The sequence below is a fragment of the Pseudophryne corroboree genome, chromosome 2 (assembly GCF_028390025.1).
Source record: "Pseudophryne corroboree isolate aPseCor3 chromosome 2, aPseCor3.hap2, whole genome shotgun sequence".
In the NCBI taxonomy this organism is placed as follows: Eukaryota; Metazoa; Chordata; class Amphibia; order Anura; family Myobatrachidae; genus Pseudophryne; species Pseudophryne corroboree.
In genome coordinates, this window is record NC_086445.1 from 113,392,561 (window position 1) to 113,417,320 (window position 24,760).

The 24,760-nt window shown below is 48.7% G+C and overlaps 1 protein-coding gene across 4 annotated transcripts in view; it reads left to right on the forward strand.

The window, feature by feature from the left end:
- The window catches only part of RNF17 (ring finger protein 17), a 1,464,292-nt gene that overhangs the window by 834,234 nt on the left and 605,298 nt on the right, over positions 1-24,760 (forward strand). For all 4 annotated transcript variants that reach the window (XM_063951617.1, XM_063951615.1, XM_063951616.1 and 1 more), the window contains one exon: positions 10,435-10,625. In XM_063951617.1, the coding sequence (XP_063807687.1) occupies positions 10,435-10,625 (191 nt within the window). The remainder of the gene's footprint in view (positions 1-10,434; positions 10,626-24,760) is intronic.

Sequence of the window (24,760 nt, forward strand, 5' to 3'; positions counted from 1 at the left end):
GATACGATTTGGCATGTTGTTCGATGCTTGGATTGCCGTGACCGAAGTCGGTGGAAGCCCATTCTACTGGAAAGATGGGCTCTTCTTGGGCGGATGCCCGAGGAGTCTAGGCGGTTCAACTTTGCCGAGCGGATTATTGGTCGGGATCAAACGCTTTTGCTATGCTCTACGAGTTTAATACCATGATTGTTGGGGACCTTTTTGTTTGCTCATTCGGACCTGCAGAGTCGTCCGCACTCTCCCGCCCGTTTTGGAGCTTTGGTATAAACCCCATGGTCCTTTTGGAGTCCCCAGCATCCTCTAGGACGTATGAGAAAATAGGATTTTGGTACCTACCGGTAAATCCTTTTCTCTTAGTCCGTAGAGGATGCTGGGCGCCCGTCCCAGTGCGTACGGTGTCTGCAGTTAGTATTTTTGGTTACACCCTGGTGGTGTGTTTTCTCTGTCAGGCGGTTGCTACCGTTTTTTTCATGCCATGGCATGAGGGGTCTTATTTTTGCTTCTGTGGACACACGATTTGTGTTGCATATTCTCTCAGCATATGGCTGTGTTTTGTTCATGCTGTGGGCTGGTATTCTACTGAATGCCACGTTCTACGGTGTGTTTGAGGTGTGAGCTGGTAGGACACTCACCGTGTTTATAACAATAAATTCTTTCCTCGAAATGTTCATCTCTCCTGGGCACAGTTTTCTAGCTGAGGTCTGGAGGAGGGGCATAGAGGGAGGAGCCAGTTCACACCCAGTTTAAGTCTTTATAGTGTGCCCAAGCTCCTGCGGATCCGTCTATACCCCATGGTCCTTTTGGAGTCCCCAGCATCCTTTACGGATTAAGAGAAAAGGATTTACCGGTAGGTACCAAAATCCTATTTTTTACATTGACCATAAATAATTTAAATTTGTCTTTAACCACCAATCCAAGGCATCCCCGTAAGTGTCCTGAGGCTCCCCTGGGTGCCACGGCACACAGTTTGAGAACCACTGCCTTAAGGTATTCAAGTGGTTTACATTTGCATGCTTAATTTAACAGTTATATGTTCTGAATCTAACTATAAAACAAAATGCCATATTATGAATTGTACAAAGTGTTTTTTTTATCAAGGTAAAATGAAGTCTTAAAAGCACATTCTAGGTCCCATTGAAGCATTCTAATTATTGAAGGTCATTCCCATTACATTTGGCCACATGATTTCACATGTTACTTTGCTGATTTACAACTGACCCATGATCCATAATGTACATTTTTTTTTTTTAGTTATTTAAGCAATGTGCCTTTATAAAATGTTATATACCATTTTCTGAATTTATCTAAGCCATGTACAGTCAAACTAATCACACATGTATGTTCTGTTTTCTGAGATGCCTTAAATTAGCAGTTCCTGTGATCTTAATACTTGTGCATTTGGAACTTAGACACTTAATGATTAACTGTTCCTGGTATAAGTTAGGTAGGGTATGCATTTGCTGATTTATTGGACAATAACTCTTAAGGCCCGTACACACTGGTCGATATATCGGGCGTTCTCTTGAACGGCCGATATATTGCGGGACCGTCAACCAGTGTGTACGGCCGATACGTCTGTGAACTCCGTCGTTCACAGACGTATCGCGTCGACCGCGCAGCACAGCCGACGGCCAATGTATCTACCGATGTATTGGCGCGTCGCTGTGTGTGTACGGCCGAACGCCCGTACTCATGCTGCGGCGGCCGGCGGTGATTGACAGCTGAACTGGGCGGGCGTGTGTACACGCCCGCCCAGTTCATGACGTCAGTCCCCGACGGATCGGGCAGTGTGTATGCACAGCACACTGCCCGATCCGTCCATAGATATATCTGCAGATCAATTGATCTGCAGATATATCTATTAGTGTGTACCCACCTTTACTGCTGCAGATTGGAACTATATATCGTCCATATAGCTTTGTGTGTACTTCATAACTGCATGATCCCTACAGTCATCAGCGGGGTTCGTCAGATCTGATGTGCTGCACATCAGATTGATCAACACCACTGACCGTTCTGATGAATGCGGCGGGTAGCGATATATCGCTGTCGTACACCAGATCGTGCAGTGAGTACAGCCACGCCATATATTGTTACATCGGTCCTGATCTGTACCCAGCCTTAGTTTTCCTATACGGAGTTGGGGGTTTCTTTACTAGATTGCTATGTGCTTGTTGACATAGTCCTCTAGCTGTTTAAGTAGTGTGACATTTACTTATTTTAAGGTATTTTGTTAGTATTCTAATAAATATTTAGTGATTCATCTGGTAATATGGCTTTTTGTCGTATCTTGGCATATGGATTTTAATATTGACTACAGTAGACATTTGATTCTTAAGGTGGGTAGACACTAATAGATATATCCGCAGATCAATTGATCTGCAGATATATCTATGTACGGATCGGGCAGTGTGCTGTGCATACACACTGCCCGATCCGTCGGGGGACTGACGTCATGAACTGGGCGGGCGCCCGCCCGCCCAGTTCACCTGTCAATCACCGCCGGCCGCCGCAGCATGTGTACGGGCGGTCGGACGACCGCCCCGTACACACAGCGACGCGCCAATATATCGTTAGATATATTTGCCGTTGGCTGTGCTGCGCGGCCGACGTGATACGTCTGTGAACGACGGAGTTCACAGACGTATCGGCCGTACACACTGGCTGACGGTCCCGCGATATATCGGCCGTTCAGGAGAACGGCCGATATATCGACCAGTGTGTACGGGCCTTTAGTTACAGACTACACATAGCAAATGTTTTAGTTTCTGGTTTGTTTCAATTAGAGGAATTAGCAGTTGGGCCAGTCCATGTCGCATACAGGATACAAAGAAAGCTTAGACTAGATAATCAGCTAGACACTGTATTTGTAAGAGCCTGTGTTATTCTCTTTTAAATTACAAACAATTAAAAATGGGTGGTCTTCAGTTTGCCGGCTGTCGGGATCGCGGCACACAGTATACCGGCGCTTGAATCCCGACAGCCGGCATACCAACACCTTTTCTCTGACGTCCTAGTGGATGCTGGGAACTCCGTAAGGACCATGGGGAATAGCGGCTCCGCAGGAGACTGGGCACAACTAAAAGAAAGCTTTTAGACTACCTGGTGTGCACTGGCTCCTCCCACTGTGACCCTCCTCCAAGCCTCAGTTGGATTTCTGTGCCCGGCCGAGCTGGATGCACACTAGGGGCTCTCCTGAGCTCCTAGAAAGAAAGTTTATTTTAGGTTTTTTATTTTACAGTGAGACCTGCTGGCAACAGGCTCACTGCATCGAGGGACTAAGGGGAGAAGAAGCGAACCTACCTGCTTGCAGCTAGCTTGGGCTTCTTAGGCTACTGGACACCATTAGCTCCAGAGGGATCGACCGCATGGAACTGGCCTTGGTGTTCGTTCCCGGAGCCGCGCCGCCGTCCCCCTTACAGAGCCAGAAGCAAGAAGAGGTCCGGAAAATCGGCGGCAGAAGACATCAGTCTTCACCAAGGTAGCGCACAGCACTGCAGCTGTGCGCCATTGCTCCTCATACACACTTCACACTCCGGTCACTGAGGGTGCAGGGCGCTGGGGGGGGGGCGCCCTGAGCAGCAATAAAAACACCTTGGCTGGCAAATATATCACAATATATAGCCCCAGAGGCTATATATGTGATAAATACCCCTGCCAGAATCCATAAAAAAGCAGGAGAAAAGTCTGCGAAAAAGGGACGGAGCTATCTCCCTCAGCACACTGGCGCCATTTTCTCTTCACAGTGCAGCTGGAAGACAGCTCCCCAGGCTCTCCCCTGTAGTTTGCAGGCTCAAAGGGTTAAAAAGAGAGGGGGGGGCACTAAATTTAGGCGCAATATTGTATATACAAGCAGCTATTGGGAAAAATTCACTCAATATAGTGTTAATCCCTAAATTATATATCGCTCTGGTGTGTGCTGGCATACTCTCTCTCTCTGTCTCCCCAAAGGGCTGTGTGGGGTCCTGTCCTCAGTCAGAGCATTCCCTGTGTGTGTGCGGTGTGTCGGTATGGCTGTGTCGACACGTTTGATGAGGAGGCTTATGTGGTGGCAGAGCAGATGCCGATAAATGTGATGTCGCCCCCTGTGGGGCCGACACCAGAGTGGATGGATAGGTGGAAGGTATAAACCGACAGTGTCAACTCCTTACATAAAAGGCTGGATGACGTAACAGCTGTAGGACAGCCGGCTTCTCAGCCGCGCCTGCCCAGGCGTCTCAAAGGCCATCAGGGGCTCAAAAACGCCCGCTCCCTCAGATGGCAGACACAGATGTCGACACGGAGTCTGACTCCAGTGTCGACGAGGTTGAGACATATACACAATCCACTAGGAACATCCGTTACATGATCCCGGCAATAAAAAATGTGTTACACATTTCTGACATTAACCCAAGTACCACTAACAAAGGGTTTTATGTGTGGGGAGAAAAAGCAGGCAGTGTTTTGTTCCCCCATCAAATGAGTGAATGAAGTGTGAAAAAGCGTGGGTTCCCCCGATAAGAAACTGGTAATTTCTAAAAAGTTACTGATGGCGTACCCTTTCCCGCCAGAGGATAAGTTACGCTGGGAGATATCCCCTAAGGTGGATAAGGCGCTCACACGTTTGTCAAAAAAGGTGGCACTGCCGTCTTAGGATACGGCCACTTTGAAGGTACCTGCTGATAAAAAGCAGGAGGCTATCCTGAAGTCTGTATTTACACACTCAGGTACTAGACTGAGACCTGCAGATAGTGCTGCTGCAGCGTGGTCTGTGACCCTGTCAAACAGGGATACTATTTTGCGAACATAAGAGCATATTAAAGACGTCGTCTTATATATGAGGGATGCACAGAGGGATATTTTGCCGGCTGGCATCCAGAATTAATGCAATGTCCATTCTGTCAGGAGGGTATTAGAGACCCGACACTGGACAGATGATGCTGACTTTAAAAGGCACATAGAGCCTTATAAGGGTGAGGAATTGTTTGGGGATGGTCTCTGGGACCTCGTATCCACAGCAACAGCTGGGAAGAAAATTTTTTACCTCAGGTTTCCTCACAGCCTAAGAAAGCACTGTATTATCAGGTACAGTCCTTTCGGCTTCAGAAAAGCAAGCGGGTCAAAGGCGTTTCCTTTCTGCACAGAGACGAGGGAAGAGGGAAAAAGCTGCACCCGTCAGCCAGTTCCCAGAATCAAAATTCTTCCCCCGCTTCCTCTGAGTCCACCGCATGACGCGGGGGCTCCACAGGCGTAGCCAGTTACGGTGGGGGGCCGCCTCAAAAATTTCAGCGATCAGTGGGCTCGCTCACAGGTGGATCCCTGGATCCTTCGAGTAGTATCTCAGGGGTACAAGCTGGAATTCGAGGCGTCTCCCCCCCGCCGTTTCCTCAAATCTGCCTTGCCGACAACTCCCTCAGGCAGGGAGGCTGTGCTAGAGGCAATTCACAAGCTGTATTCCCAGCAGGTGATAGTCAAGGTGCCCCTACTTCAACAAGGACGGGGTTACTATTCCACACTGTTTGTGGTACCGAAACCGGACGGTTCGGTGAGACCCATGTTAAATTTGAAATCCTTGAACACATACATAAAAAAATTCAAGTTCAAGATGGAATCGCTCAGGGCGGTTATTGCAAGCCTGGAGGAGGGGGATTACATGGTATCCCTGGACATCAAGGATGCTTACCTACATGTCCCCATTTACCATCCTCACCAGGAGTACCTCAGATTTGTGGTACAGGATTGCCATTACCAATTCCAAACACTGCCGTTTGGACTGTCCACGGCACCGAGGGTCTTTACCAAGGTAATGGCAGAAATGATGATACTCCTTCGAAAAAAGGGAGTTTTAATTATCCCGTACTTGGACGATCTCCTTATAAAGGCGAGGTCCAAGGAGCAGTTGTTGGTCGGAGTAGCACTATCTCGGGAAGTGCTACAACAGCACGGATGGATTCTATACATTCCAAAGTCACAGCTGGTTCCTACCACACGCCTACTGTTCCTGGGGATGGTTCTGGACACAGAACAGAAAAAAGTATTTCTCCCGCAGGAGAAAGCCAAGGAGCTGTCATCTCTAGTCAGAGACCTCCTGAAACCAAAACAGGTATCGGTGCATCACTGCACACGAGTCCTGGGAAAAATGATAGCTTCTTACGAAGCAGAATTCCATTCGGCAGGTTCCATGCAAGAACCTTTCAGTGGGACCTCTTGGACAAGTGGTCGGGATCGCATCTTCAGATGCATCGGCTGATAACCCTGTCTCCAAGGACCAGGGTATCTCTACTGTGGTGGCTGCAGAGTGCTCATCTTTAAGAGGGCCGCAGATTCGGCATACAGGACTGGGTCCTGGTAACCACGGATGCCAGCCTTCGAGGCTGGGGGGCAGTCACACAGGGAAGAAATTTCCAAGGACTTTGGTCAAGTCAGGAGTCGTCCCTACACATAAATGTTCTGGAACTGAGAACCATTTACAATGCCCTAAGTCTGGCAAGGCCTCTGCTTCAAAACCAGCCGGTACTGATCCGATCAGACAACATCACGGCGGTCGCCCATGTAAACCGACAGGGCGGCACAAGAAGCAGGATGGCGATGGCAGAAGCCACAAGGATTCTCCGATGGGCGGAAAATCACGTCTTAGCACTGTCAGCAGTGTTCATTCCGGGAGTGGACAACTGGGAAGCAGACTTCCTCAGCAGACGCGACCTACACCCGGGAGAGTGGGGACTTCATCCAGAAGTCTTCCAACTGTTGGTAAACCGTTGGGAAAGGCCACAGGTGGACATGATGGCGTCCCGCCTAAACAAAAAACTAGATATTGCGCCAGGTCAAGGGACCCTCAGGCAATAGCTGTGGACGCTCTGGTGACACCGTGGGTGTACCAGTCGGTTTATGTATTCCCTCCTCCGCCTCTCATACCAAAGGTACTGAGAATAATAAGAAAACGAGGAGTAAGAAAGATACTTGTGGTTCATGATGGGCCAAGAAGAGCTTGGTACCCAGAACTTCAAGAAATGATATCTGAGGACCCATGGCCTCTACCGCTCAGACAGGATCTGCTACAGCAGGGGCCCTGTCTGTTCTAAGACTTACCGCGGCTGCGTTTGACGGCATGGCAGTTGAATTCCGGATCCTAAAGAAAAGGGCATTCCGGAGGAAGTCATTCCTACGCTGATAAAAGCCAGGAAAGTAGTAACCGCAAACCATTATCACCGTATTTGGCGAAAATATGTTGTGTGGTGTGAGGCCAGGAAGGCCCCAACAGAGGAATTTCAGCTGGATCGTTTTCTGCACTTCCTACAGTCAGGAGTGACTATGGGCCTAAACTTGGGTTCCATTAAGGTCCAGATTTCGGCTCTGTCGATTTTCTTCCAGAAAGAACTGGCTTCACTGCCTGGAGTTCAGACATTTGTAAAGGGAGTGCTACATATTCAGCCCCCTTTTGTGCCTCCTGTGGCACCTTGGGATCTCAACGTGGTGTTGAGTTTCCTAAAATCACATTGGTTTGAGCCACTTAAAACTGTGGATTTGAAATATCTCACATGGAAAGTGGTCATGTTATTGGCCTTGGCTTCGGCCAGGCGTGTGTCAGTATTGGCGGCTTTGTCATGTAAAAGCCCTTATCTGATTTTCCATATGGATAGGGCAGAATTGAGGACTCGTCCCCAGTTTCTCCCTAAGGTGGTATCAGCTTTTCACTTGAACCAACCTATTGTAGTGCCTGCGGCTACTAGGGACTTGGAAGATTCCAAGTTAATGGACGTAGTCAGGGCCTTAAAAATTTATACTTCCAGGACGGCTGGAGTCAGGAAAACTGACTCGCTTTTTATCCTGTAGGCACCCAACAAAATAGGTGCTCCTGCTTCTAAGCAGACTATTGCTCGCTGAATTTGTAGCACAATTCAGCTGGATTGCCGCATCCTAAATCAGGTAAAGCCCATTCCACGAGGAAAGTGGGCTCATCTTGGGCGGCTGCCCGAGGGGTCTCGGCTTTACAACTTTGCCGAGCTGCAACTTGGTCAGGGGCAAACACGTTTGCAAAATTCTACAAATTTGATACCCTGGCTGAGGAGGACCTTGAGTTCTCTCATTCGGTGCTGCAGAGTCATCCGCCCTCTCCCGCCCGTTTGGGAGCTTTGGTATAATCCCCATGGTCCTTACGGAGTTCCCAGCATCCACTAGGACGTCAGAGAAAATAAGATTTTACTCACCGGTAAATCTATTTCTCGTAGTCCGTAGTGGATGCTGGGCGCCCATCCCAAGTGCGGATTGTCTGCAATACTTGTATGTAGTTATTGCCTAACTAAGGGTTTTTGTTGAGCCATCTGTTGAGAGGCTCAGTTATATTTCATACTGTTAACTGGGTATAGTATCACAAGTTATACGGTGTGATTGGTGTGGCTGGTATGAGTCTTACCCGGGATTCAAAATCCTTCCTTATTGTGTCAGCTCTTCCGGGCACAGTATCCTAACTGAGGTCTGGAGGAGGGTCATAGTGGGAGGAGCCAGTGCACACCAGGTAGTCTAAAAGCTTTCTTTTAGTTGTGCCCAGTCTCCTGCAGAGCCGCTATTCCCCATGGTCCTTACGGAGTTCCCAGCATCCACTACGGACTACGAGAAATAGATTTACCGGTGAGTAAAATCTTATTTTCTCCCCCTTCGGGGTCCACGACCCCCTTGGATGGAGAGTAGATAGCATAGCACGCGTAGCGAGCCCACAAGGGGCTCATTTGCGCTCGCCCAGCTGTCGGTATGCCGGCGGTGGTGATTCCGGCGCCGGTATGCTGGCCGCCGGGAGAACGGCCTCCGGCATAGCCTACTACACCCTTAAAAATACCTATAACTTTACTATGTTGAAAACTCATGAAATACAAAGCTACAAAAAATTTTTATTTTGTTTTATTTTCACATACAGTATGGGACATTTCATGGAATAGCCCAAATCATTCTTGGTTACTGCAGGGCATTGTGGAGCACTGAGGGGGAGGTGTTTCAAGTCGAGTATAGAGCAAAGAAGTGAACCAGTGGAGAAGTTGACAATTGAAATCAGCTAGCTAGCGTTTATCAAGTACATTCTGTTACATGATAGGTACCAGCTGATTGTTTGCTATGGGCAACTTCTCCACTGGTCCACTCTTTACTCTGCTTGATATCTCTCCTTAAGTGCAGGGTTTTTTTTTTTTTTTTTCCCACTTTTGGCTTGAACATTTTAATGTGTTAAAATAAATTGTGAATGCAGCATAGCACTCAGGGCTAAATTACCAGTTCTGCTATTTGTAGATTGTATCAGGAATATTTGTACACCTCACATCTGCTATCCTGTTATTTGTCTATCAGTTGCCTAATTGCAGCAATGTATAGAGCATAGCATTAGTCCCCTGAAGCATTGCAAATGACTCCTTTCTAATATCAATTGAGGGGTATATTCAATAAGATCGAATCCATTCCGACATGCAGTTGTCGGAATGGATCTGACAACCCCTATTCAGTGGACGGCCAAAACCGACTGTCGTATTTGGCCGTACATAGGGTCCTGTCCTGCCGCTGCTGTCAGCGGATGCGATGACAGCAGCGGCAGGAGTGCAGATGGCGGCGTCCTTGATTGGGTTGGCAGCGGGGGGAGCTGTGATCGGTGGGCGGAGCTGGCTGCAGGGGGTCATGTCTAGGGCGGCGGGGGGAAGTGCTGCAGGGAAAGAGGTGCCTGCGGGCCGCGGGGGGAGCAGAGATAGGCGGGGGGAGCTGGCTGCGCGGGGTCATGTCTTCAGTGGCGGGGTTAGGCGCCGCAGGGAGAGAAGTGCCTGGACGGACGGCCAGGCACTTCTCTCCCTGCAGCGCTTACCCCCTCCGCCGCAGACATGTCCCCCTGCAGCCATCTCCCCCCCCCCCCCCCACCGGTCATTGATCTCAGCACCTGCAGCACCGCTTGTCTCCTCACCTCAATCTGAATTGTTTTTAAGTCAGTTTGAGTTTGTCGGAGATGGGGCCAAAACCTGTCGGATTTGGACCCATTTCCGACAGAAGCACGTGGATCCGGAGGCTATTCCGCCGATCCACGTGTTTTCCAACAAGTCGGGAATTCCCGACTTGACGGGAAAAAAATCAGCCCCTATTGAATAGGTTGGAACCCCTTCCGACCTATTTCTGTCGGAAGCTGCCGTCTTTCCTACAAGACGGCAGCTTCCGACCGTTATTGAATACACCCCTGAACATGTAATAAATTTGAGTCTTTTGAATAGCCTCTTTCAGTACACCTTGCCAGTGTTTGTAAACATTTCCTGATTTCCCCTAATAGTCAACTATATACATTACAAGGATTTAACCAAAACAATGAGAGAGGTACACTTGAGATACCAGCTAAAAGCACTTGCTTTAATATATCGCGCTGGTCATCAGTGTATAGTCCTTAATTCTGTATACATTGCGTGTAAGTTTGAATTTATTAATATTGCTCTATTATAGGATGGATTATGGGCAAAGGAAATAAAAGATCATATTCTAAAAGTAGTAAACAATAAGACTGTAGTAATGAAAGTCTTCAGGGAAGAAAGCAAGAAGTTAATTGTTGACCTGAAGAAGCCTTCTACAAATAAAATCAGTAGTGACATGCCTGTCTCCCTTCGGGATGCCCTGGTCTTCTTGGAAATGGCAAAGTGAGTACTTACTGTTAATACACTCTGAAATGTGTGGCATCTTATAATTGGAGACCAATCCTTTGTGGGGATGCAGATTTTGTTGAGTGCTGTTACATTAATGCCTACTAGTTAAAAGCCTGTCAAAATGACTGTCACCAGGGCTGGATTATGAGGGGGGTGGGGGGTGTTGGGCGGGTGGATGAGGAGATGGTCGCAACTCACACAGGAGCTGCTGGGTTTCCGGAAATAGTGCTGCTTGGGGCCGGGGCTCTGTCATGCTGAGTGTGTGTCTGTGTGTGTGTACCGTTGGCTTATACCAGCCAGTCTGGTGTAAAAGAAACCAGTAGCCACCAGCAGCTGGCTGGAGGGTCTGTTTGGCGTGGGAGGGGTGAGCATTGGACCCTGGGGCGCCTCCGCCGGCGTGCAGTATACACCAAGCAGACGAACTGGTTATCTTCTTTCTCCCTACTCTCATCATTTGCAGCCCCAGCACCGACCCCTCCTCCTCTCGGGCTCTGCACTGCTCACCTCTCACTGGGACTTTCCCCTTCCTGCTGTACTGATTAACCTTCTCTCCCTTGCCGGTAAGTGGCCACCTGTGTCCCCGATGCCTCTGCTCTGAGCTCTCCGGGAATGTCTGGTGGTTCCTGCATCCGTTTACTGGTTACTGCTGCTACTTGTTGCCGAGTCCCTGGCAAGTAACCTGGGGTTGCAGCATAGTACTGTATATGGAGAAGGGAGTATAGTGTATGCAGTATATGGAGGAGGGTGTGCCCTCTATATCGGAGGCACTATGTGGAGGGTTAAGCGGGTGCAGTATGTCTATATGGACAGTATATGATGGGGGTGCAGTGTATATAGGGGCAGTATATGGTGAGGGGTGCATTGTTCATAAAGGGTATGTGTGTTCGTGTCCTGAACCGAGCTCCGTTGGGCGCCCTCCAGTGGCCGGCAACAGCTCCACAGATTCGACTACTTTGAAAATATCTGCATCTCTCTCTCCTCTGTCCCTCTCTGCCCCTACTTCTCCCCAGTCCCTATCTACCCTTATCCCTCCCCTCTCTTTCAACCCCATGTCCCTATCTACCCCAACCCACCCGCCCTCTATTTCTGCCCCACCACCATTCTTTCTCCTCAGTCCGCTGTCTCCATATGCAGTAAGTGTGAAACAGTCAGATCAGTATTATTATTATTCTTAGGAGCAGCAGCAGGGTGGGAGGTTTTAACATTCTACTGCAGCATCACTTTCAGCCTGGAATCATTTGGTCTGTGTGGCGCACATAACAGGTTAGGAGCAACCTTAGCCTTTAATTACATAGAATGTGGTGCTCGGGTTCATATGGATTTGTCTTAAAGGGTTAAAAGCCTTCCAGTCACAAAGTATTTCAGACTTTTTTTCTCAGTGTCTATTACCTTCACAGGGGCAGATGTAACGTGCAGAGAGAGTTATATTTGGGTGGATTATATTGTTTCTGTGCATGGTAAATATTGGCTGCTTTATTTTTACACTTGAATTTAGATTTCAGTTTGAACACACCCCACCCAAATCTAACACACTCTGCACATGTTATATTATGTTATATTCCTCGCGCCCTGGTTGCCGGGTAACTACAGCGGAGGCTCCGGTGTACTTCTGATCAGTCACACACACGCGCCGCTGCCCTCCGGGATCGTGTGGCCGCAAGTACAAAGGGAGGTAAGGGGTCTCTTTGTCCCGCTGTTATCGCGTTTTATACAGCCCGCAGTGCACGGTGAGGAAGCCAGCAGGGGGATAAAGCCTATCCTGTATTCCCTCCCCCAGCCCCAGGGCGCCATTTGGGTAAATGTTCCCGCCCTGGAGCTGCATATCTCTCCCTCACTCCCTGTCAGCCGCCATCACATGGAGCTGAGCTGTTCCTGGGACTGCTGGGGCAAATCCTCCTCTGCAAAGCCGCCTGCTCACCAGCGCTGTGCATTTTACAGGACACTTCAGTATTCTACCTGTCAAGGGACAGTGTTAAAACACCCTGTGATATACATCCAGTATCTACTGTGTTTTATTATATCCACTATTTACATATATAGCTGCACGGAGTATTACTTTGTGTTGCTAGTCCAGTGCAGTTTTATGGTTTAGTATAATTTCTGCATGGTACACTTGTGACAAAATAAATATATATATATATATATATAGTACCTTATTGCCCCGGCACTCCAAATATCCACTCAGGGATATGTCTCGCTCCGGTGCCTTCCTCCGTGGAGAGCTTTGGTGAGGCCCCCCAGGATATGGCGGTCACAAACGAGGCGGCACTCAGAGGCTGTCACAAATTCTTGTAATAGTGCAAACAGAGAAATCAACGTTTCGGGATATCCTGAAGAAGGGGAACTGGTCCCCGAAACGTTGATTTCTCTGTTTGCACTATTACAAGAATTTGTGACAGCCTCTGAGTGCCGCCTCGTTTGTGACCGCTATATATATATATATATATATATATATTACAGGAAATCCCACTTTCGTGGGAAAAGATAGCACTCTCCAGACTTATATCCAATAAAGTAAAAAGGTAAATTTAATGCAAAGGTAATCTCACAGTACATATGAAGTATCAAAGCGATCTCCAGCGATTTCCAACGTTTCGGTCCCTGGCGGGGCCTTTTTCAAGGAAGGCAGTCAACAGTGGCAACGATACAGGATAAATTCAGCTTTGCAGGAGAACTGGAGACACAGATATTGCCTCACCGGCCCCTGCTAAATACCCATCAATATGGCGCTAGACATGCCCCCAACACGGCCGTTGGCCGTGTGGAACGCATGGCTGGAACGCAAGCGCATCACTTCCGCCGGAAGTGGGCTGCGTCCAGCCAGTTGTTAAGGCAGTGTAATAGACCAGTGGTCACTGTCAGTTGGTGAACCGCATATGGAGCACATTGCGTCACTTCCGGTGACGCGATGTCTCTACGGCAACGGCTCTGTATCCAGGAAGCGGTCAGTGTCCGTGTTTGGACCGCACTTGGAGCGCATCGTGTCACTTCCGGTGACGCGATGTGTCTATGGCAACAGTTGTAAGCTCTGCACACCACAGCCGTGCTTATAACGGCTCGCGGCGCTAGGCAAATAGACGGTGGGAAATAATAGCAGTATGCGGTGACACTGAGCACATAGAGTCAGCATTAGCAGTGGGTAAATGCGGCCTGTATTAACCAGGTCCGGGACAAACAATATTATTGCCATTGCAATAGTACAACTAATTGGGGTATAGCAGAGGCCAGTGAGGTCACTCAAAAGTGGGGGTGGATACCATCACACAGTTTAAAGGCACAAAATGATGAATGTGACAAGCAATAAGATAAATATAATAACACCTCTCAAACAAAAATCATAGTGAATCAACATGCAATGGGACAATTTCTAGTAATAAGACAAACATGTTGCATATACACAATTCATGATACAATGCCCGGCCATGCGTTTGAGTAATATTATAGCTTTACAGAAATTGGCAGTCGACTGTTTATTTCAGGAAAATAGACAGGGGGTTATTTTCATTCATGCCCCTCGGGGCTATCGTATCAAGTCTATGAATCCACATGCTTTCCTTTTTCTTCAGTAGTAGGGCGCGGTCTCCACCCCTGGTAGGTGGCGGTATCCAATCAATCAGTTTGGATCTTAGGTCAGAGACCTGGTGCTTAAATGTCATGAAGTGTCTGGCTACGGGCAGAACTGCCGAACCCGTGGCAATGGCTTGGTGTATAGATGTCCTATGATTCGCCATACGATCCCGAAAACGTCTTGTGGTCCTGCCCACGTAGTATAGCCCGCAGGGGCAAGTCAAAATGTAGATCAAGTGGTCCATGGCACAATGGAGTCTGATTTTAATAGCTATGGGGCGACCTGAGTGCGGATGCGGAAAATGCGAACCAGTTAACATGGCCCTGCATGCTGTGCAACCAGTGCACTTAAAGCATCCAGGCCGTCTCTCATGCAGCCATGTAGTACTTTGTGTCCCTTCATTGTTGGCCATTGGTCTCAGAAGTAACTGCTTAAGGTTAGCCGATCTACGGTAGGCCATCATATGTGGTGAACTCCTCTTCAATTTAAGACGGTCATCAGTGGCGAGAATGGGCCAATTTCTCCGTATAGTTCCCTTGAGTTTATTGGAGACATTGTCATAGGTGGTTGTAAAGACCATCCGTTCCGGTGTATGAGTAGGCAGTGTTGTTATAACAGGTGAATCAAACTTATTCCTTGCTTTTGCGAGGCATCTAAGGACATTCTTCTCATATCCTCGTTCCAGGAATCTTGATGTCATCTCAGACAATTGGTTCTCCATAGTACTGCTGTCAGAGTTATTGCGCATAACTCGTAGAAACTGTGAAATAGGAAGATTGTCCTTGAGGCCAGGCGGGTGCTGACTGCTGGGGTGTAGCAGGGTATTCCTATCGGTTGGCTTTCTGTAGAGGCTTGTATTGATCCGACCCCCTTCAAAGGAGATTGAGATATCCAGAAAATTAACATTATGTGAATCAACCTGGTATGTGAACTTAACCGGGTTCTCCAACTCATTCAATGAGGTGATCATTTGCTGGAAGGATTCAATCGTCCCATTCCACAGCATAAAAATGTCATCTATATACCTCTTGTAGAACAATATATGCTCTCCAAACCGGGGTAGAATATGGTGGTGTTTATATTCAGACATGAAGATGTTTGCGTACGCCGGCGCTAAATTCGATCCATCGCTGTCCCTTTGTGCTGCAGGTAATAGCTGCCTTGGTACAAAAAATGGTTCTGCTTGAGTACAAGGCTTGTCGGCTCTAGAAGAAAGTCTACTGGTGGCCCGATCGGTGGTTGTTGTTGCCATGCATTAGCCAGTGCTTGTAATCCCTGATCATGTGGAATGATGGTGTATAAGGAGCAGACGTCCATAGTCACAAGGAGAATATCATCCAGCTCATCCGGGAGGGCACGGAGTTTCTGCAAAAAGTCTGTGGAATCTCATAAGTAACTATCTCCCTGTTGTACTATGGGCTGAAGAAAACTGTCAACATAAATGGCTAATGGCTGTAGTAATGAATTTCTGGCTGAAATGATGGGCCTGCCTGGGGGTTTCACCAATGTTTTGTAAACTTTAGGGAGAGTGTAAATGATAGGACATACTGGATATTCAACGGTCAGAAATTCATACGTATTTCTCTAACGTCCTAGTGGATGCTGGGGACTCCGAAAGGACCATGGGGAATAGCGGCTCCGCAGGAGACTGGGCACAAAGTAAAAGCTTTAGGACTAGCTGGTGTGCACTGGCTCCTCCCCCTATGACCCTCCTCCAAGCCTCAGTTAAGATTTTGTGCCCGAACGAGAAGGGTGCAATCTAGGTGGCTCTCCTGAGCTGCTTAGAGTAAAAGTTTAAATAGGTTTTTTTATTTTCAGTGAGACCTGCTGGCAACAGGCTCACTGCATCGAGGGACTAAGGGGAGAAGAAGCGAACTCACCTGCATGCAGAGTGGATTGGGCTTCTTAGGCTACTGGACATTAGCTCCAGAGGGATGATCACAGGCCCAGCCATGGATGGGTCCCGGAGCCACGCCGCCGGCCCCCTTACAGAGCCAGAAGAGTGAAGAGGTCCGGAAAATCGGCGGCAGAAGACGTCCTGTCTTCAATAAGGTAGCGCACAGCACCGCAGCTGTGCGCCATTGCTCTCAGCACACTTCACACTCCGGTCACTGAGGGTGCAGGGCGCTGGGGGGGGGCGCCCTGGGACGCAATGAAAATACCTTAAATGGCTAAAAATACATCACATATAGCTCCTGGGCTATATGGATGTATTTAACCCCTGCCAGTTTTCCACAAAAAAGCGGGAGAAAGGCCGCCGAAAAAGGGGCGGAGCCTATCTCCTCAGCACACAAGCGCCATTTTTTCCTCACAGCTCCGTTGGAGGAAGGCTCCCTGACTCTCCCCTGCAGTCCTGCACAACAGAAACAGGGTAAAACAAGAGAGGGGGGGGCACTAAATTGGCATATTAATATATACAGCAGCTATATTAGGGAAAAACACTTATATAAGGTTATCCCTGTATATATATAGCGCTCTGGTGTGTGCTGGCAAACTCTCCCTCTGTCTCCCCAAAGGGCTAGTGGGGTCCTGTCCTCTATCAGAGCATTCCCTGTGTGTGTGCTGTGTGTCGGTACGCTGTGTCGACATGTATGAGGAGGAAAATGGTGTGGAGGCGGAGCAATTGCCTGTGTTAGTGATGTCACCCCCTAGGGAGTCGACACCTGACTGGATGGTCTTATGGAAAGAATTACGTGATAGTGTCGGCACTTTACAAAAGACTGTTGACGACATGAGACGGCCGGCAAATCAGTTAATACCTGTACAGGCGTCTCAAACACCGTCAGGGGCTATAAAACGCCCGTTACCTCAGGTCGATACAGACACTGACACGGACACTGACTCCAGTGTCGACGGTGAGGAAACAAACGTATTTTCCAGTAGGGCCACACGTTACATGATCACGGCAATGAAGGAGGTTTTGAACATTTCTGATACTACAAGTACCACAAAAAAGGGTATTTCTCTATCGTCCTAGTGGATGCTGGGGTTCCTGAAAGGACCATGGGGAATAGCGGCTCCGCAGGAGACAGGGCACAAAAAGTAAAGCTTTAGGATCAGGTGGTGTGCACTGGTTCCTCCCCCTATGACCCTCCTCCAAGCCTCAGTTAGATTTTTGTGCCCGGCCGAGAAGGGTGCAATCTAGGTGGCTCTCCTAAAGAGCTGCTTAGAAAAGTTTAGCTTAGGTTTTTATTTTACAGTGAGTCCTGCTGGCAACAGGATCACTGCAACGAGGGACTTAGGGGAGAAGAAGTGAACTCACCTGCGTGCAGGATGGATTGGCTTCTTTGGCTACTGGACATTAGCTCCAGAGGGACGATCACAGGTACAGCCTGGATGGTCACCGGAGCCTCGCCGCCGGCCCCCTTGCAGATGCTGAAAAGAGAAGAAGGTCCAGAATCGGCGGCAGAAGACTCCTCAGTCTTCTTAAGGTAGCGCACAGCACTGCAGCTGTGCGCCATTGCTCTCAGCACACTTCACACGGCAGTCACTGAGGGTGCAGGGCGCTGGGAGGGGGGCGCCCTGGGAGGCAATGTAAACCTATTTTTTGGCAAAAAATACCTCACATATAGCCTCCGGGGGCTATATGGAGATATTTAACCCCTGCCAGAATCCGTTGAAGAGCGGGAGACGAGCCCGCCGAAAAAGGGGCGGGGCCTATCTCCTCAGCACACAGCGCCATTTTCCCTCACAGAAAGGCTGGAGGGAAGGCTCCCAGGCTCTCCCCTGCACTGCACTACAGAAACAGGGTTAAAACAGAGAGGGGGGGCACTAATTTGGCGTTAGAAATATATAAAAAGATGCTATAAGGGAAAACACTTATATAAGGTTGTCCCTATATAATTATAGCGTTTTTTGGTGTGTGCTGGCAAACTCTCCCTCTGTCTCTCCAAAGGGCTAGTGGGTCCTGTCCTCTATCAGAGCATTCCCTGTGTGTGTGCTGTGTGTCGGTACGTGTGTGTCGACATGTATGAGGACGATGTTGGTGAGGAGGCGGAGCAATTGCCTGTAATGGTGATGTCACTCTCTAGGGAGTCGACACCGGAATGGATGGCTTATTTAGGGAATTACGTGATAATGTCAACACGCTGCAAGGTCGGTTGACGACATGAGACGGCCGACAAACAATTAGTACCGGTCCAGACGTCTCAAAAACACCGTCAGGGGTTTTAAAACGCCCGTTTACCTTAGTCGGTCGACACAGACACGGACACTGAATCCAGTGTCGACGGTGAATAAACAAACGTATTCCTTATTAGGGCCACACGTTAAGGGCAATGAAGGAGGTGTTACATATTTCTGATACTACAAGTACCACAAAAGAGGGTATTATGTGGGATGTAAAAAAACTACCTGTAGTTTTTCCTGAATCAGATAAATTAAATGAAGTGTGTGATGATGCGTGGGTTCCCCCCGATAGAAAATTATTGGCGGTATACCCTTTCCGCGTTGGGAAACACCCCTTAGGGTGGATAAGGCGCTCACACGCTTATCAAAACAAGTGGCGGTACCGTCTATAGATAGGGCCGTCCTCAAGGAGCCAGCTGACAGGAGGCTGGAAAATATCATATAAAAGTATACACACATACTGGTGTTATACTGCGACCAGCGATCGCCTCAGCCTGGATGTGCAGAGCTGGGGTGGCTTGGTCGGATTCCCTGACTAAAAATATTGATACCCTTGACAGGGACAGTATTTTATTGACTATAGAATGGACACGACAGTGGTCAGGTGATGCAGATTCCAAACGGCACAAATGTGTATTGCCGTACAAAGGAAGAGGAGTTATTTGGGGTCGGTCCATCGGACTTGGTGGCCACGGCAACTGCTGGAAAATCCACCGTTTTTACCCTAAGTCACATCTCTGCAGAAAAAGACACCGTCTTTTCAGCCTCAGTCCTTTCGTCCCTATAAGAGTCATATTTGCCCAGGGATAGAGGAAAGGGAAGAAGACTGCAGCAGGCAGCCCATTCCCAGGAACAGAAGCCTTCCACCGCTTCTGCCAAGCTCTCAGCATGACGCTGGGACCGTACAGGACCCCTGGATCCTACAAGTAGTATCCCAGGGGTACAGATTGGAATGTCGAAACGTTTCCCCCTCGCAGGCTCCTGAAGTCTGCTTTACCAAGGTATCCCTCCGACAAGGAGGCAGTATGGGAAAAAATTCACAAGCTGTATTCCCAGCAGGTGATAATCAAATTACCCCTCCTACAACAAGGAAAGGGGTATTATTCCACACTATATTGTGGTACTGAAGCCAGAAGGCTAGGTGAGACCTATTCTAAATCTAAAAAAATTTGAACACTTACAAAGGTTCAAATCAAGATGGAGTCACTCAGAGCAGTGATAACGAACCAGGAAGAAGGGGACTATATAGTGTCCCGGGACATCAGGGATGCTTACCTCCATGTCCCAAATTTGCCCTTCTCACTAAGGGTACCTCAGGTTCGTGGTATAGAACTGTCACTGTCAGTTTCAGACGCTGCCGTTTGGATTGTCCACGGCACCCCGGGTCTTTACCAAGGTAATGGCCGAAATGATGATTCTTCTTCGAAGAAAAGGCGTCTTAATTACCCCTTACTTGGACGATCTCCTGATAAGGGCAAAGTCCAGGGAACAGTTGGAGGTCGGAGTAGCACTATCTCGGATACTGCTACAACAGCACGGATGGATTCTAAATATTCCAAAATCGCAGCTGATCCTGACGACACGTCTGCTGTGCCTAGGGATGATTCTGGACACAGTCCAGAAAAAGGTGTTTCTCCCGGAAGAGAAAGCCAGGGAGTTATCCGAGCTAGTCAAGAACCTCCTAAAACCAGGAAAAGTGTCAGTGCATCATTGCACAAGGGTCCTGGTAAAAATGGTGGCTTCCTACGAAGCAATTCCATTCGGCAGATTTCACGCAAGACCTTTTCAGTGGGATCTGCTGGACAAATGGTCCGGATCGCATCTTCAGATTCATCAGCGGATAACCCTATATCCAAGGACAAGGGTGTCTCTCCTGTGGTGGTTACAGAGTGCTCATCTTCTAGAGGGCCGCAGATTCGGCATTCAGGATTGGATGCTGGTGACCACGGAGGCCAGCCCGAGAGGCTGGGGAGCAGTCACACAAGGAAAAAATTTCCAGGGAGTGTGATCAAGTCTGGAGACTTTTCTCCACATAAATATACTGGAGCTAAGGGTAAATTTATAATGCTCTAAGCTTAGCAAGACCTCTGCTTCAAGGTCAGCCGGTATTGATCCAGTGGGAAAAACATCACGGCAGTCGCCCACGTAAACAGACAGGGCGGCACAAGAAGCAGGAGGGCAATGGCAAAAACTGCAAGGACTTTTCGCTGGGCGGAAAATCATGTGATAGCACTGTCAGCAGTGTTTCATTCCGGGAGTGGAAACTGGGAAGCAGACTTCCTCAGCAGGCACGACCTCCACCCGGGAGAGTGGAAACTTCATCGGGAAGTTTTTCCACATGATTGTGAACCGTTGGGAAATACCAAAGGTGGACATGATGGCGTCCCGTCTGAACAAAAAACGGGACAGGTATTGCGCCAGGTCAAGAGACCCTCAGGCAATAGCTGTGGACGTACTGGTAACACCGTGGGTGTACCAGTCGGTGTATGTGTTCCCTCCTCTGCTTCTCATACCTAAGGTACTGAAAATTATAAGACGTAGAGGAGTAAGAACTGTACTCATGGCTCCGGATTGGCCAAGAAGGACTTGGTACCCGGAACTTCAAGAGATGCTCACAGAGGACTTATGGCCTCTGCCGCTAAGAAGGGACTTGCTTCAGCAAGTACCATGTCTGTTCCAAGACTTACCGCAGCTGCGTTTGACGGCATGGCGGTGGAACGCCGGATCCTAAGGGAAAAAGGCATTCCGGAAGAGGTCATTCCTACCCTGGTCAAAGCCAGGAAGGAGGTGACCGCACAACATTATCACCACATGTGGCGAAAATATGTTGCGTGGTGTGAGGCCAGGAAGGCCCCACGAAGAAATTTCAACTCGGTCGATTCCTGCATTTCCTGCAAACAGGAGTGTCTATGGGCCTCAAATTGGGGCCCATTAAGGTTCAAATTTCGGCCCTGTCGATTTTCTTCCAGAAAGAATTGGCTTCAGTTCCTGAAGTCCAGAAGTTTGTCAAGGGAGTATTGCATATACAACCCCCTTTTGTGCCTCCAGTGGCACTGTGGGATCTCAACGTAGTTCTGGGATTCCTCAAATCACATTGGTTTAAAACCAGTCAAATCTGTGGATTTGAAGCATCTCACATGAAAAGTGACCATGCTCTTGGCTCTGGCCTGGGCCAGGCGAGTGTCAAATTGGTGGGTTTTTTCTCAAAAAAGCCCATATCTATTTGTCCATTCGGACAGGGCAGAGCTGCGGACTCGTCCCCAGTTCTCTCCCTAAGGTGGTGTCAGTGTTTCACCTGAACCAGCTTATTGTGGTGCCTTGCGCCTACTAGGGACTTGGAGGACTCCAAGTTGCTGGATGTTGTCAGGGCCCTGAAAGTATAGGTTCCAGGACGGCTGGAGTCAGGAAAACTGACTTGCTGTTATCCTGTATGCACCCAACAAACTGGGTGCTCTTGCTTCTAAGCAGACTATTGCTAGTTGGATGTGTAATACAATTCAGCTTGCACATTCTGTGGCAGGCCTGCCACAGCCAAAATATGTAAATGCCCATTCCACAAGGAAGGTGGGCTCATCTTGGGCGGCTGCCCGAGGGGTCTCGGCTTTACAACTTTGCCGAGCGGCTATTTAGTCAGGGGCAAACACGTTTGTAAAATCCTACAAATTTGATACCCTGGCTAAGGAGGACCTGGAGTTCTCTCATTCGGTGCTGCAGAGTCATCCGCACTCTCCCGCCCGTTTGGGAGCTTTGGTATAATCCCCATGGTCCTTTCAGGAACCCCAGCATCCACTAGGACGATAGAGAAAATAAGAATTTACTTACCGATAATTCTATTTCTCGGAGTCCGTAGTGGATGCTGGGCGCCCATCCCAAGTGCGGATTATCTGCATTACTTGTACATAGTTACAAAAATCGGGTTATTATTGTTGTGAGCCATCTTTTCAGAGGCTCCGCTGTTATCATACTGTTAACTGGGTTCAGATCACAGGTTGTACAGTGTGGCTGGTATGAGTCTTACCCGGGATTCAAAATCCTTCCTTATTGTGTACGCTCGTCCGGGCACAGTATCCTAACTGAGGCTTGGAGGAGGGTCATAGGGGGAGGAGCCAGTGCACACCACCTGATCCTAAAGCTTTACTTTTTGTGCCCTGTCTCCTGCGGAGCCGCTATTCCCCATGGTCCTTTCAGGAACCCCAGCATCCACTACGGACTCCGAGAAATAGAATTATCGGTAAGTAAATTCTTATTTATGTGGGGTGTGAAAAAACTACCCGTAGTTTTTCCTGAATCAGATGAATTAAATGAGGTGTGTGATGAAGCGTGGGTTTCCCCCGATAAAAAAACTGCTAATTTCTAAAAAATTATTGGCATTATACCCTTTCCCGCCAGAGGTTAGGGCGCGTTGGGAAACACCCCCTAGCGTAGATAAGGCGCTCACACGCTTATCAAAACAAGTGGCGTTACCGTCCCCTGATACGGCCGCCCTCAAGGAACCAGCTGATAGGAAGCTGGAAAATATCCTTAAAAGTATATACACACATACTGGTATTATACTGCGACCAGCAATCGCCTCAGCCTGGATGTGCAGTGCTGGGGTGGCTTGGTCGGATTCCCTGACTGAAAATATTGATCCCTGGACAGGGACAATATATTATTGACTATAGAGCATTTAAAGGATGCATTTCTATATATGCGAGATGCACAGAGGGATATTTGCACTCTGGCATCAAGAGTAAGTGCGATGTCCATTTCTGCCAGAAGAGGATTATGGACGCGACAGTGGTCAGGGGATGCGGTTTCCAAACGGCATATGGAAGTATTGCCGTATAAAGGGGAGGAGTTATTTGGGGTCGGTCTATCGGACCTGGTGGCCACGGCAACGGCTGGAAAATCCACCTTTTTACCCCAAGTCACCTCGCAGCAGAAAAAGATACCGTCTTTTCAGGCTCAGTCCTTTCGTCCCCATAAGGGCAAGCGGGCAAAAGGCCACTCATATCTGCCCCGGTGCAAAGGAAGGGGAAAAAGACTGCAGCAAACAGCCTCTTCCCACGAACAGAAGCCCTCCCCCGCTTCTGCCAAGTCCTCAGCATGACGCTGGGGCCTTACAAGCGGACTCAGGCACGGTGGGGGCCCGTCTCAAGAATTTCAGCGTGCAGTGGGCACACTCGCAAGTGGACCCCTGGATCCTGCAGGTAGTATCTCAGGGGTACAAATTGGAATTCGAGACGTCTCCCCCTCGCCGGTTCCTGAAGTCTGCTTTACCAACGTCTCCCCCCGACAGGGAGGCGGTATTGGAAGCCATTCACAAGCTGTATTCCCAGCAGGTGATAATCAAGGTACCCCTCCTACAACAGGGAAAGGGGTATTATTCCACGCTGTTTGTGGTACCGAAGCCGGACGGCTCGGTGAGACCCATTTTAAATCTGAAATCCTTGAACACTTACATAAAAAGGTTCAAGTTCAAGATGGAGTCACTCAGAGCAGTGATAGCGAACCTGGAAGAAGGGGACTATATGGTGTCTCTGGACATCAAGGATGCTTACCTCCATGTCCCAATTTGCCCTTCTCACCAAGGGTACCTCTGGTTTGTGGTACAGAACTGTCACTATCAGTTTACAGACGCTGCCGTTTGGATTGTCCACGGCACCCCGGGTCTTTACCAAGGTAATGGCCGAAATGATGATTCTTCTTCGAAGAAAAGGCGTCTTAATTATCCCTTACTTGGACGATCTCCTGATAAGGGCAAGGTCCAGAGAACAGTTAGAGGTCGGAGTAGCACTATCTCAAGTAGTACTACGACAGCACGGATGGATTCTAAATATTCCAAAATCGCAGCTGATTCCGACGACACGTCTGCTGTTCCTAGGGATGATTCTGGACACAGTACAGAAAAAGGTGTTTCTCCCGGAGGAGAAAGCCAAGGAGTTATCCGACCTAGTCAGGAACCTCCTAAGACCAGGCCAAGTGTCAGTACATCAATGCACAAGGGTCCTGGGAAAGATGGTGGCTTCTTACGAAGCGATTCCATTCGGCAGATTCCACGCAAGAACTTTTCAGTGGGATCTGCTGGACAAATGGTCCGGATCGCATCTTCAAATGCATCAGCGGATAACCCTGTCTCCAAGGACAAGGGTGTCTCTCCTGTGGTGGTTACAGAGTGCTCATCTCCTAGAGGGCCGCAGATTCGGCATTCAGGATTGGGTCCTGGTGACCACGGATGCCAGCCTGAGAGGCTGGGGAGCAGTCACACAGGGAAGAAATTTCCAGGGCTTGTGGTCAAGCATGGAAACGTCACTTCACATAAATATCCTGGAACTAAGGGCCATTTATAATGCCCTAAGTCAGGCAAGACCTCTGCTTCAGGGTCAGCCGGTGTTGATCCAGTCGGACAACATCACGGCAGTCGCCCACGTAAACAGACAGGGCGGCACAA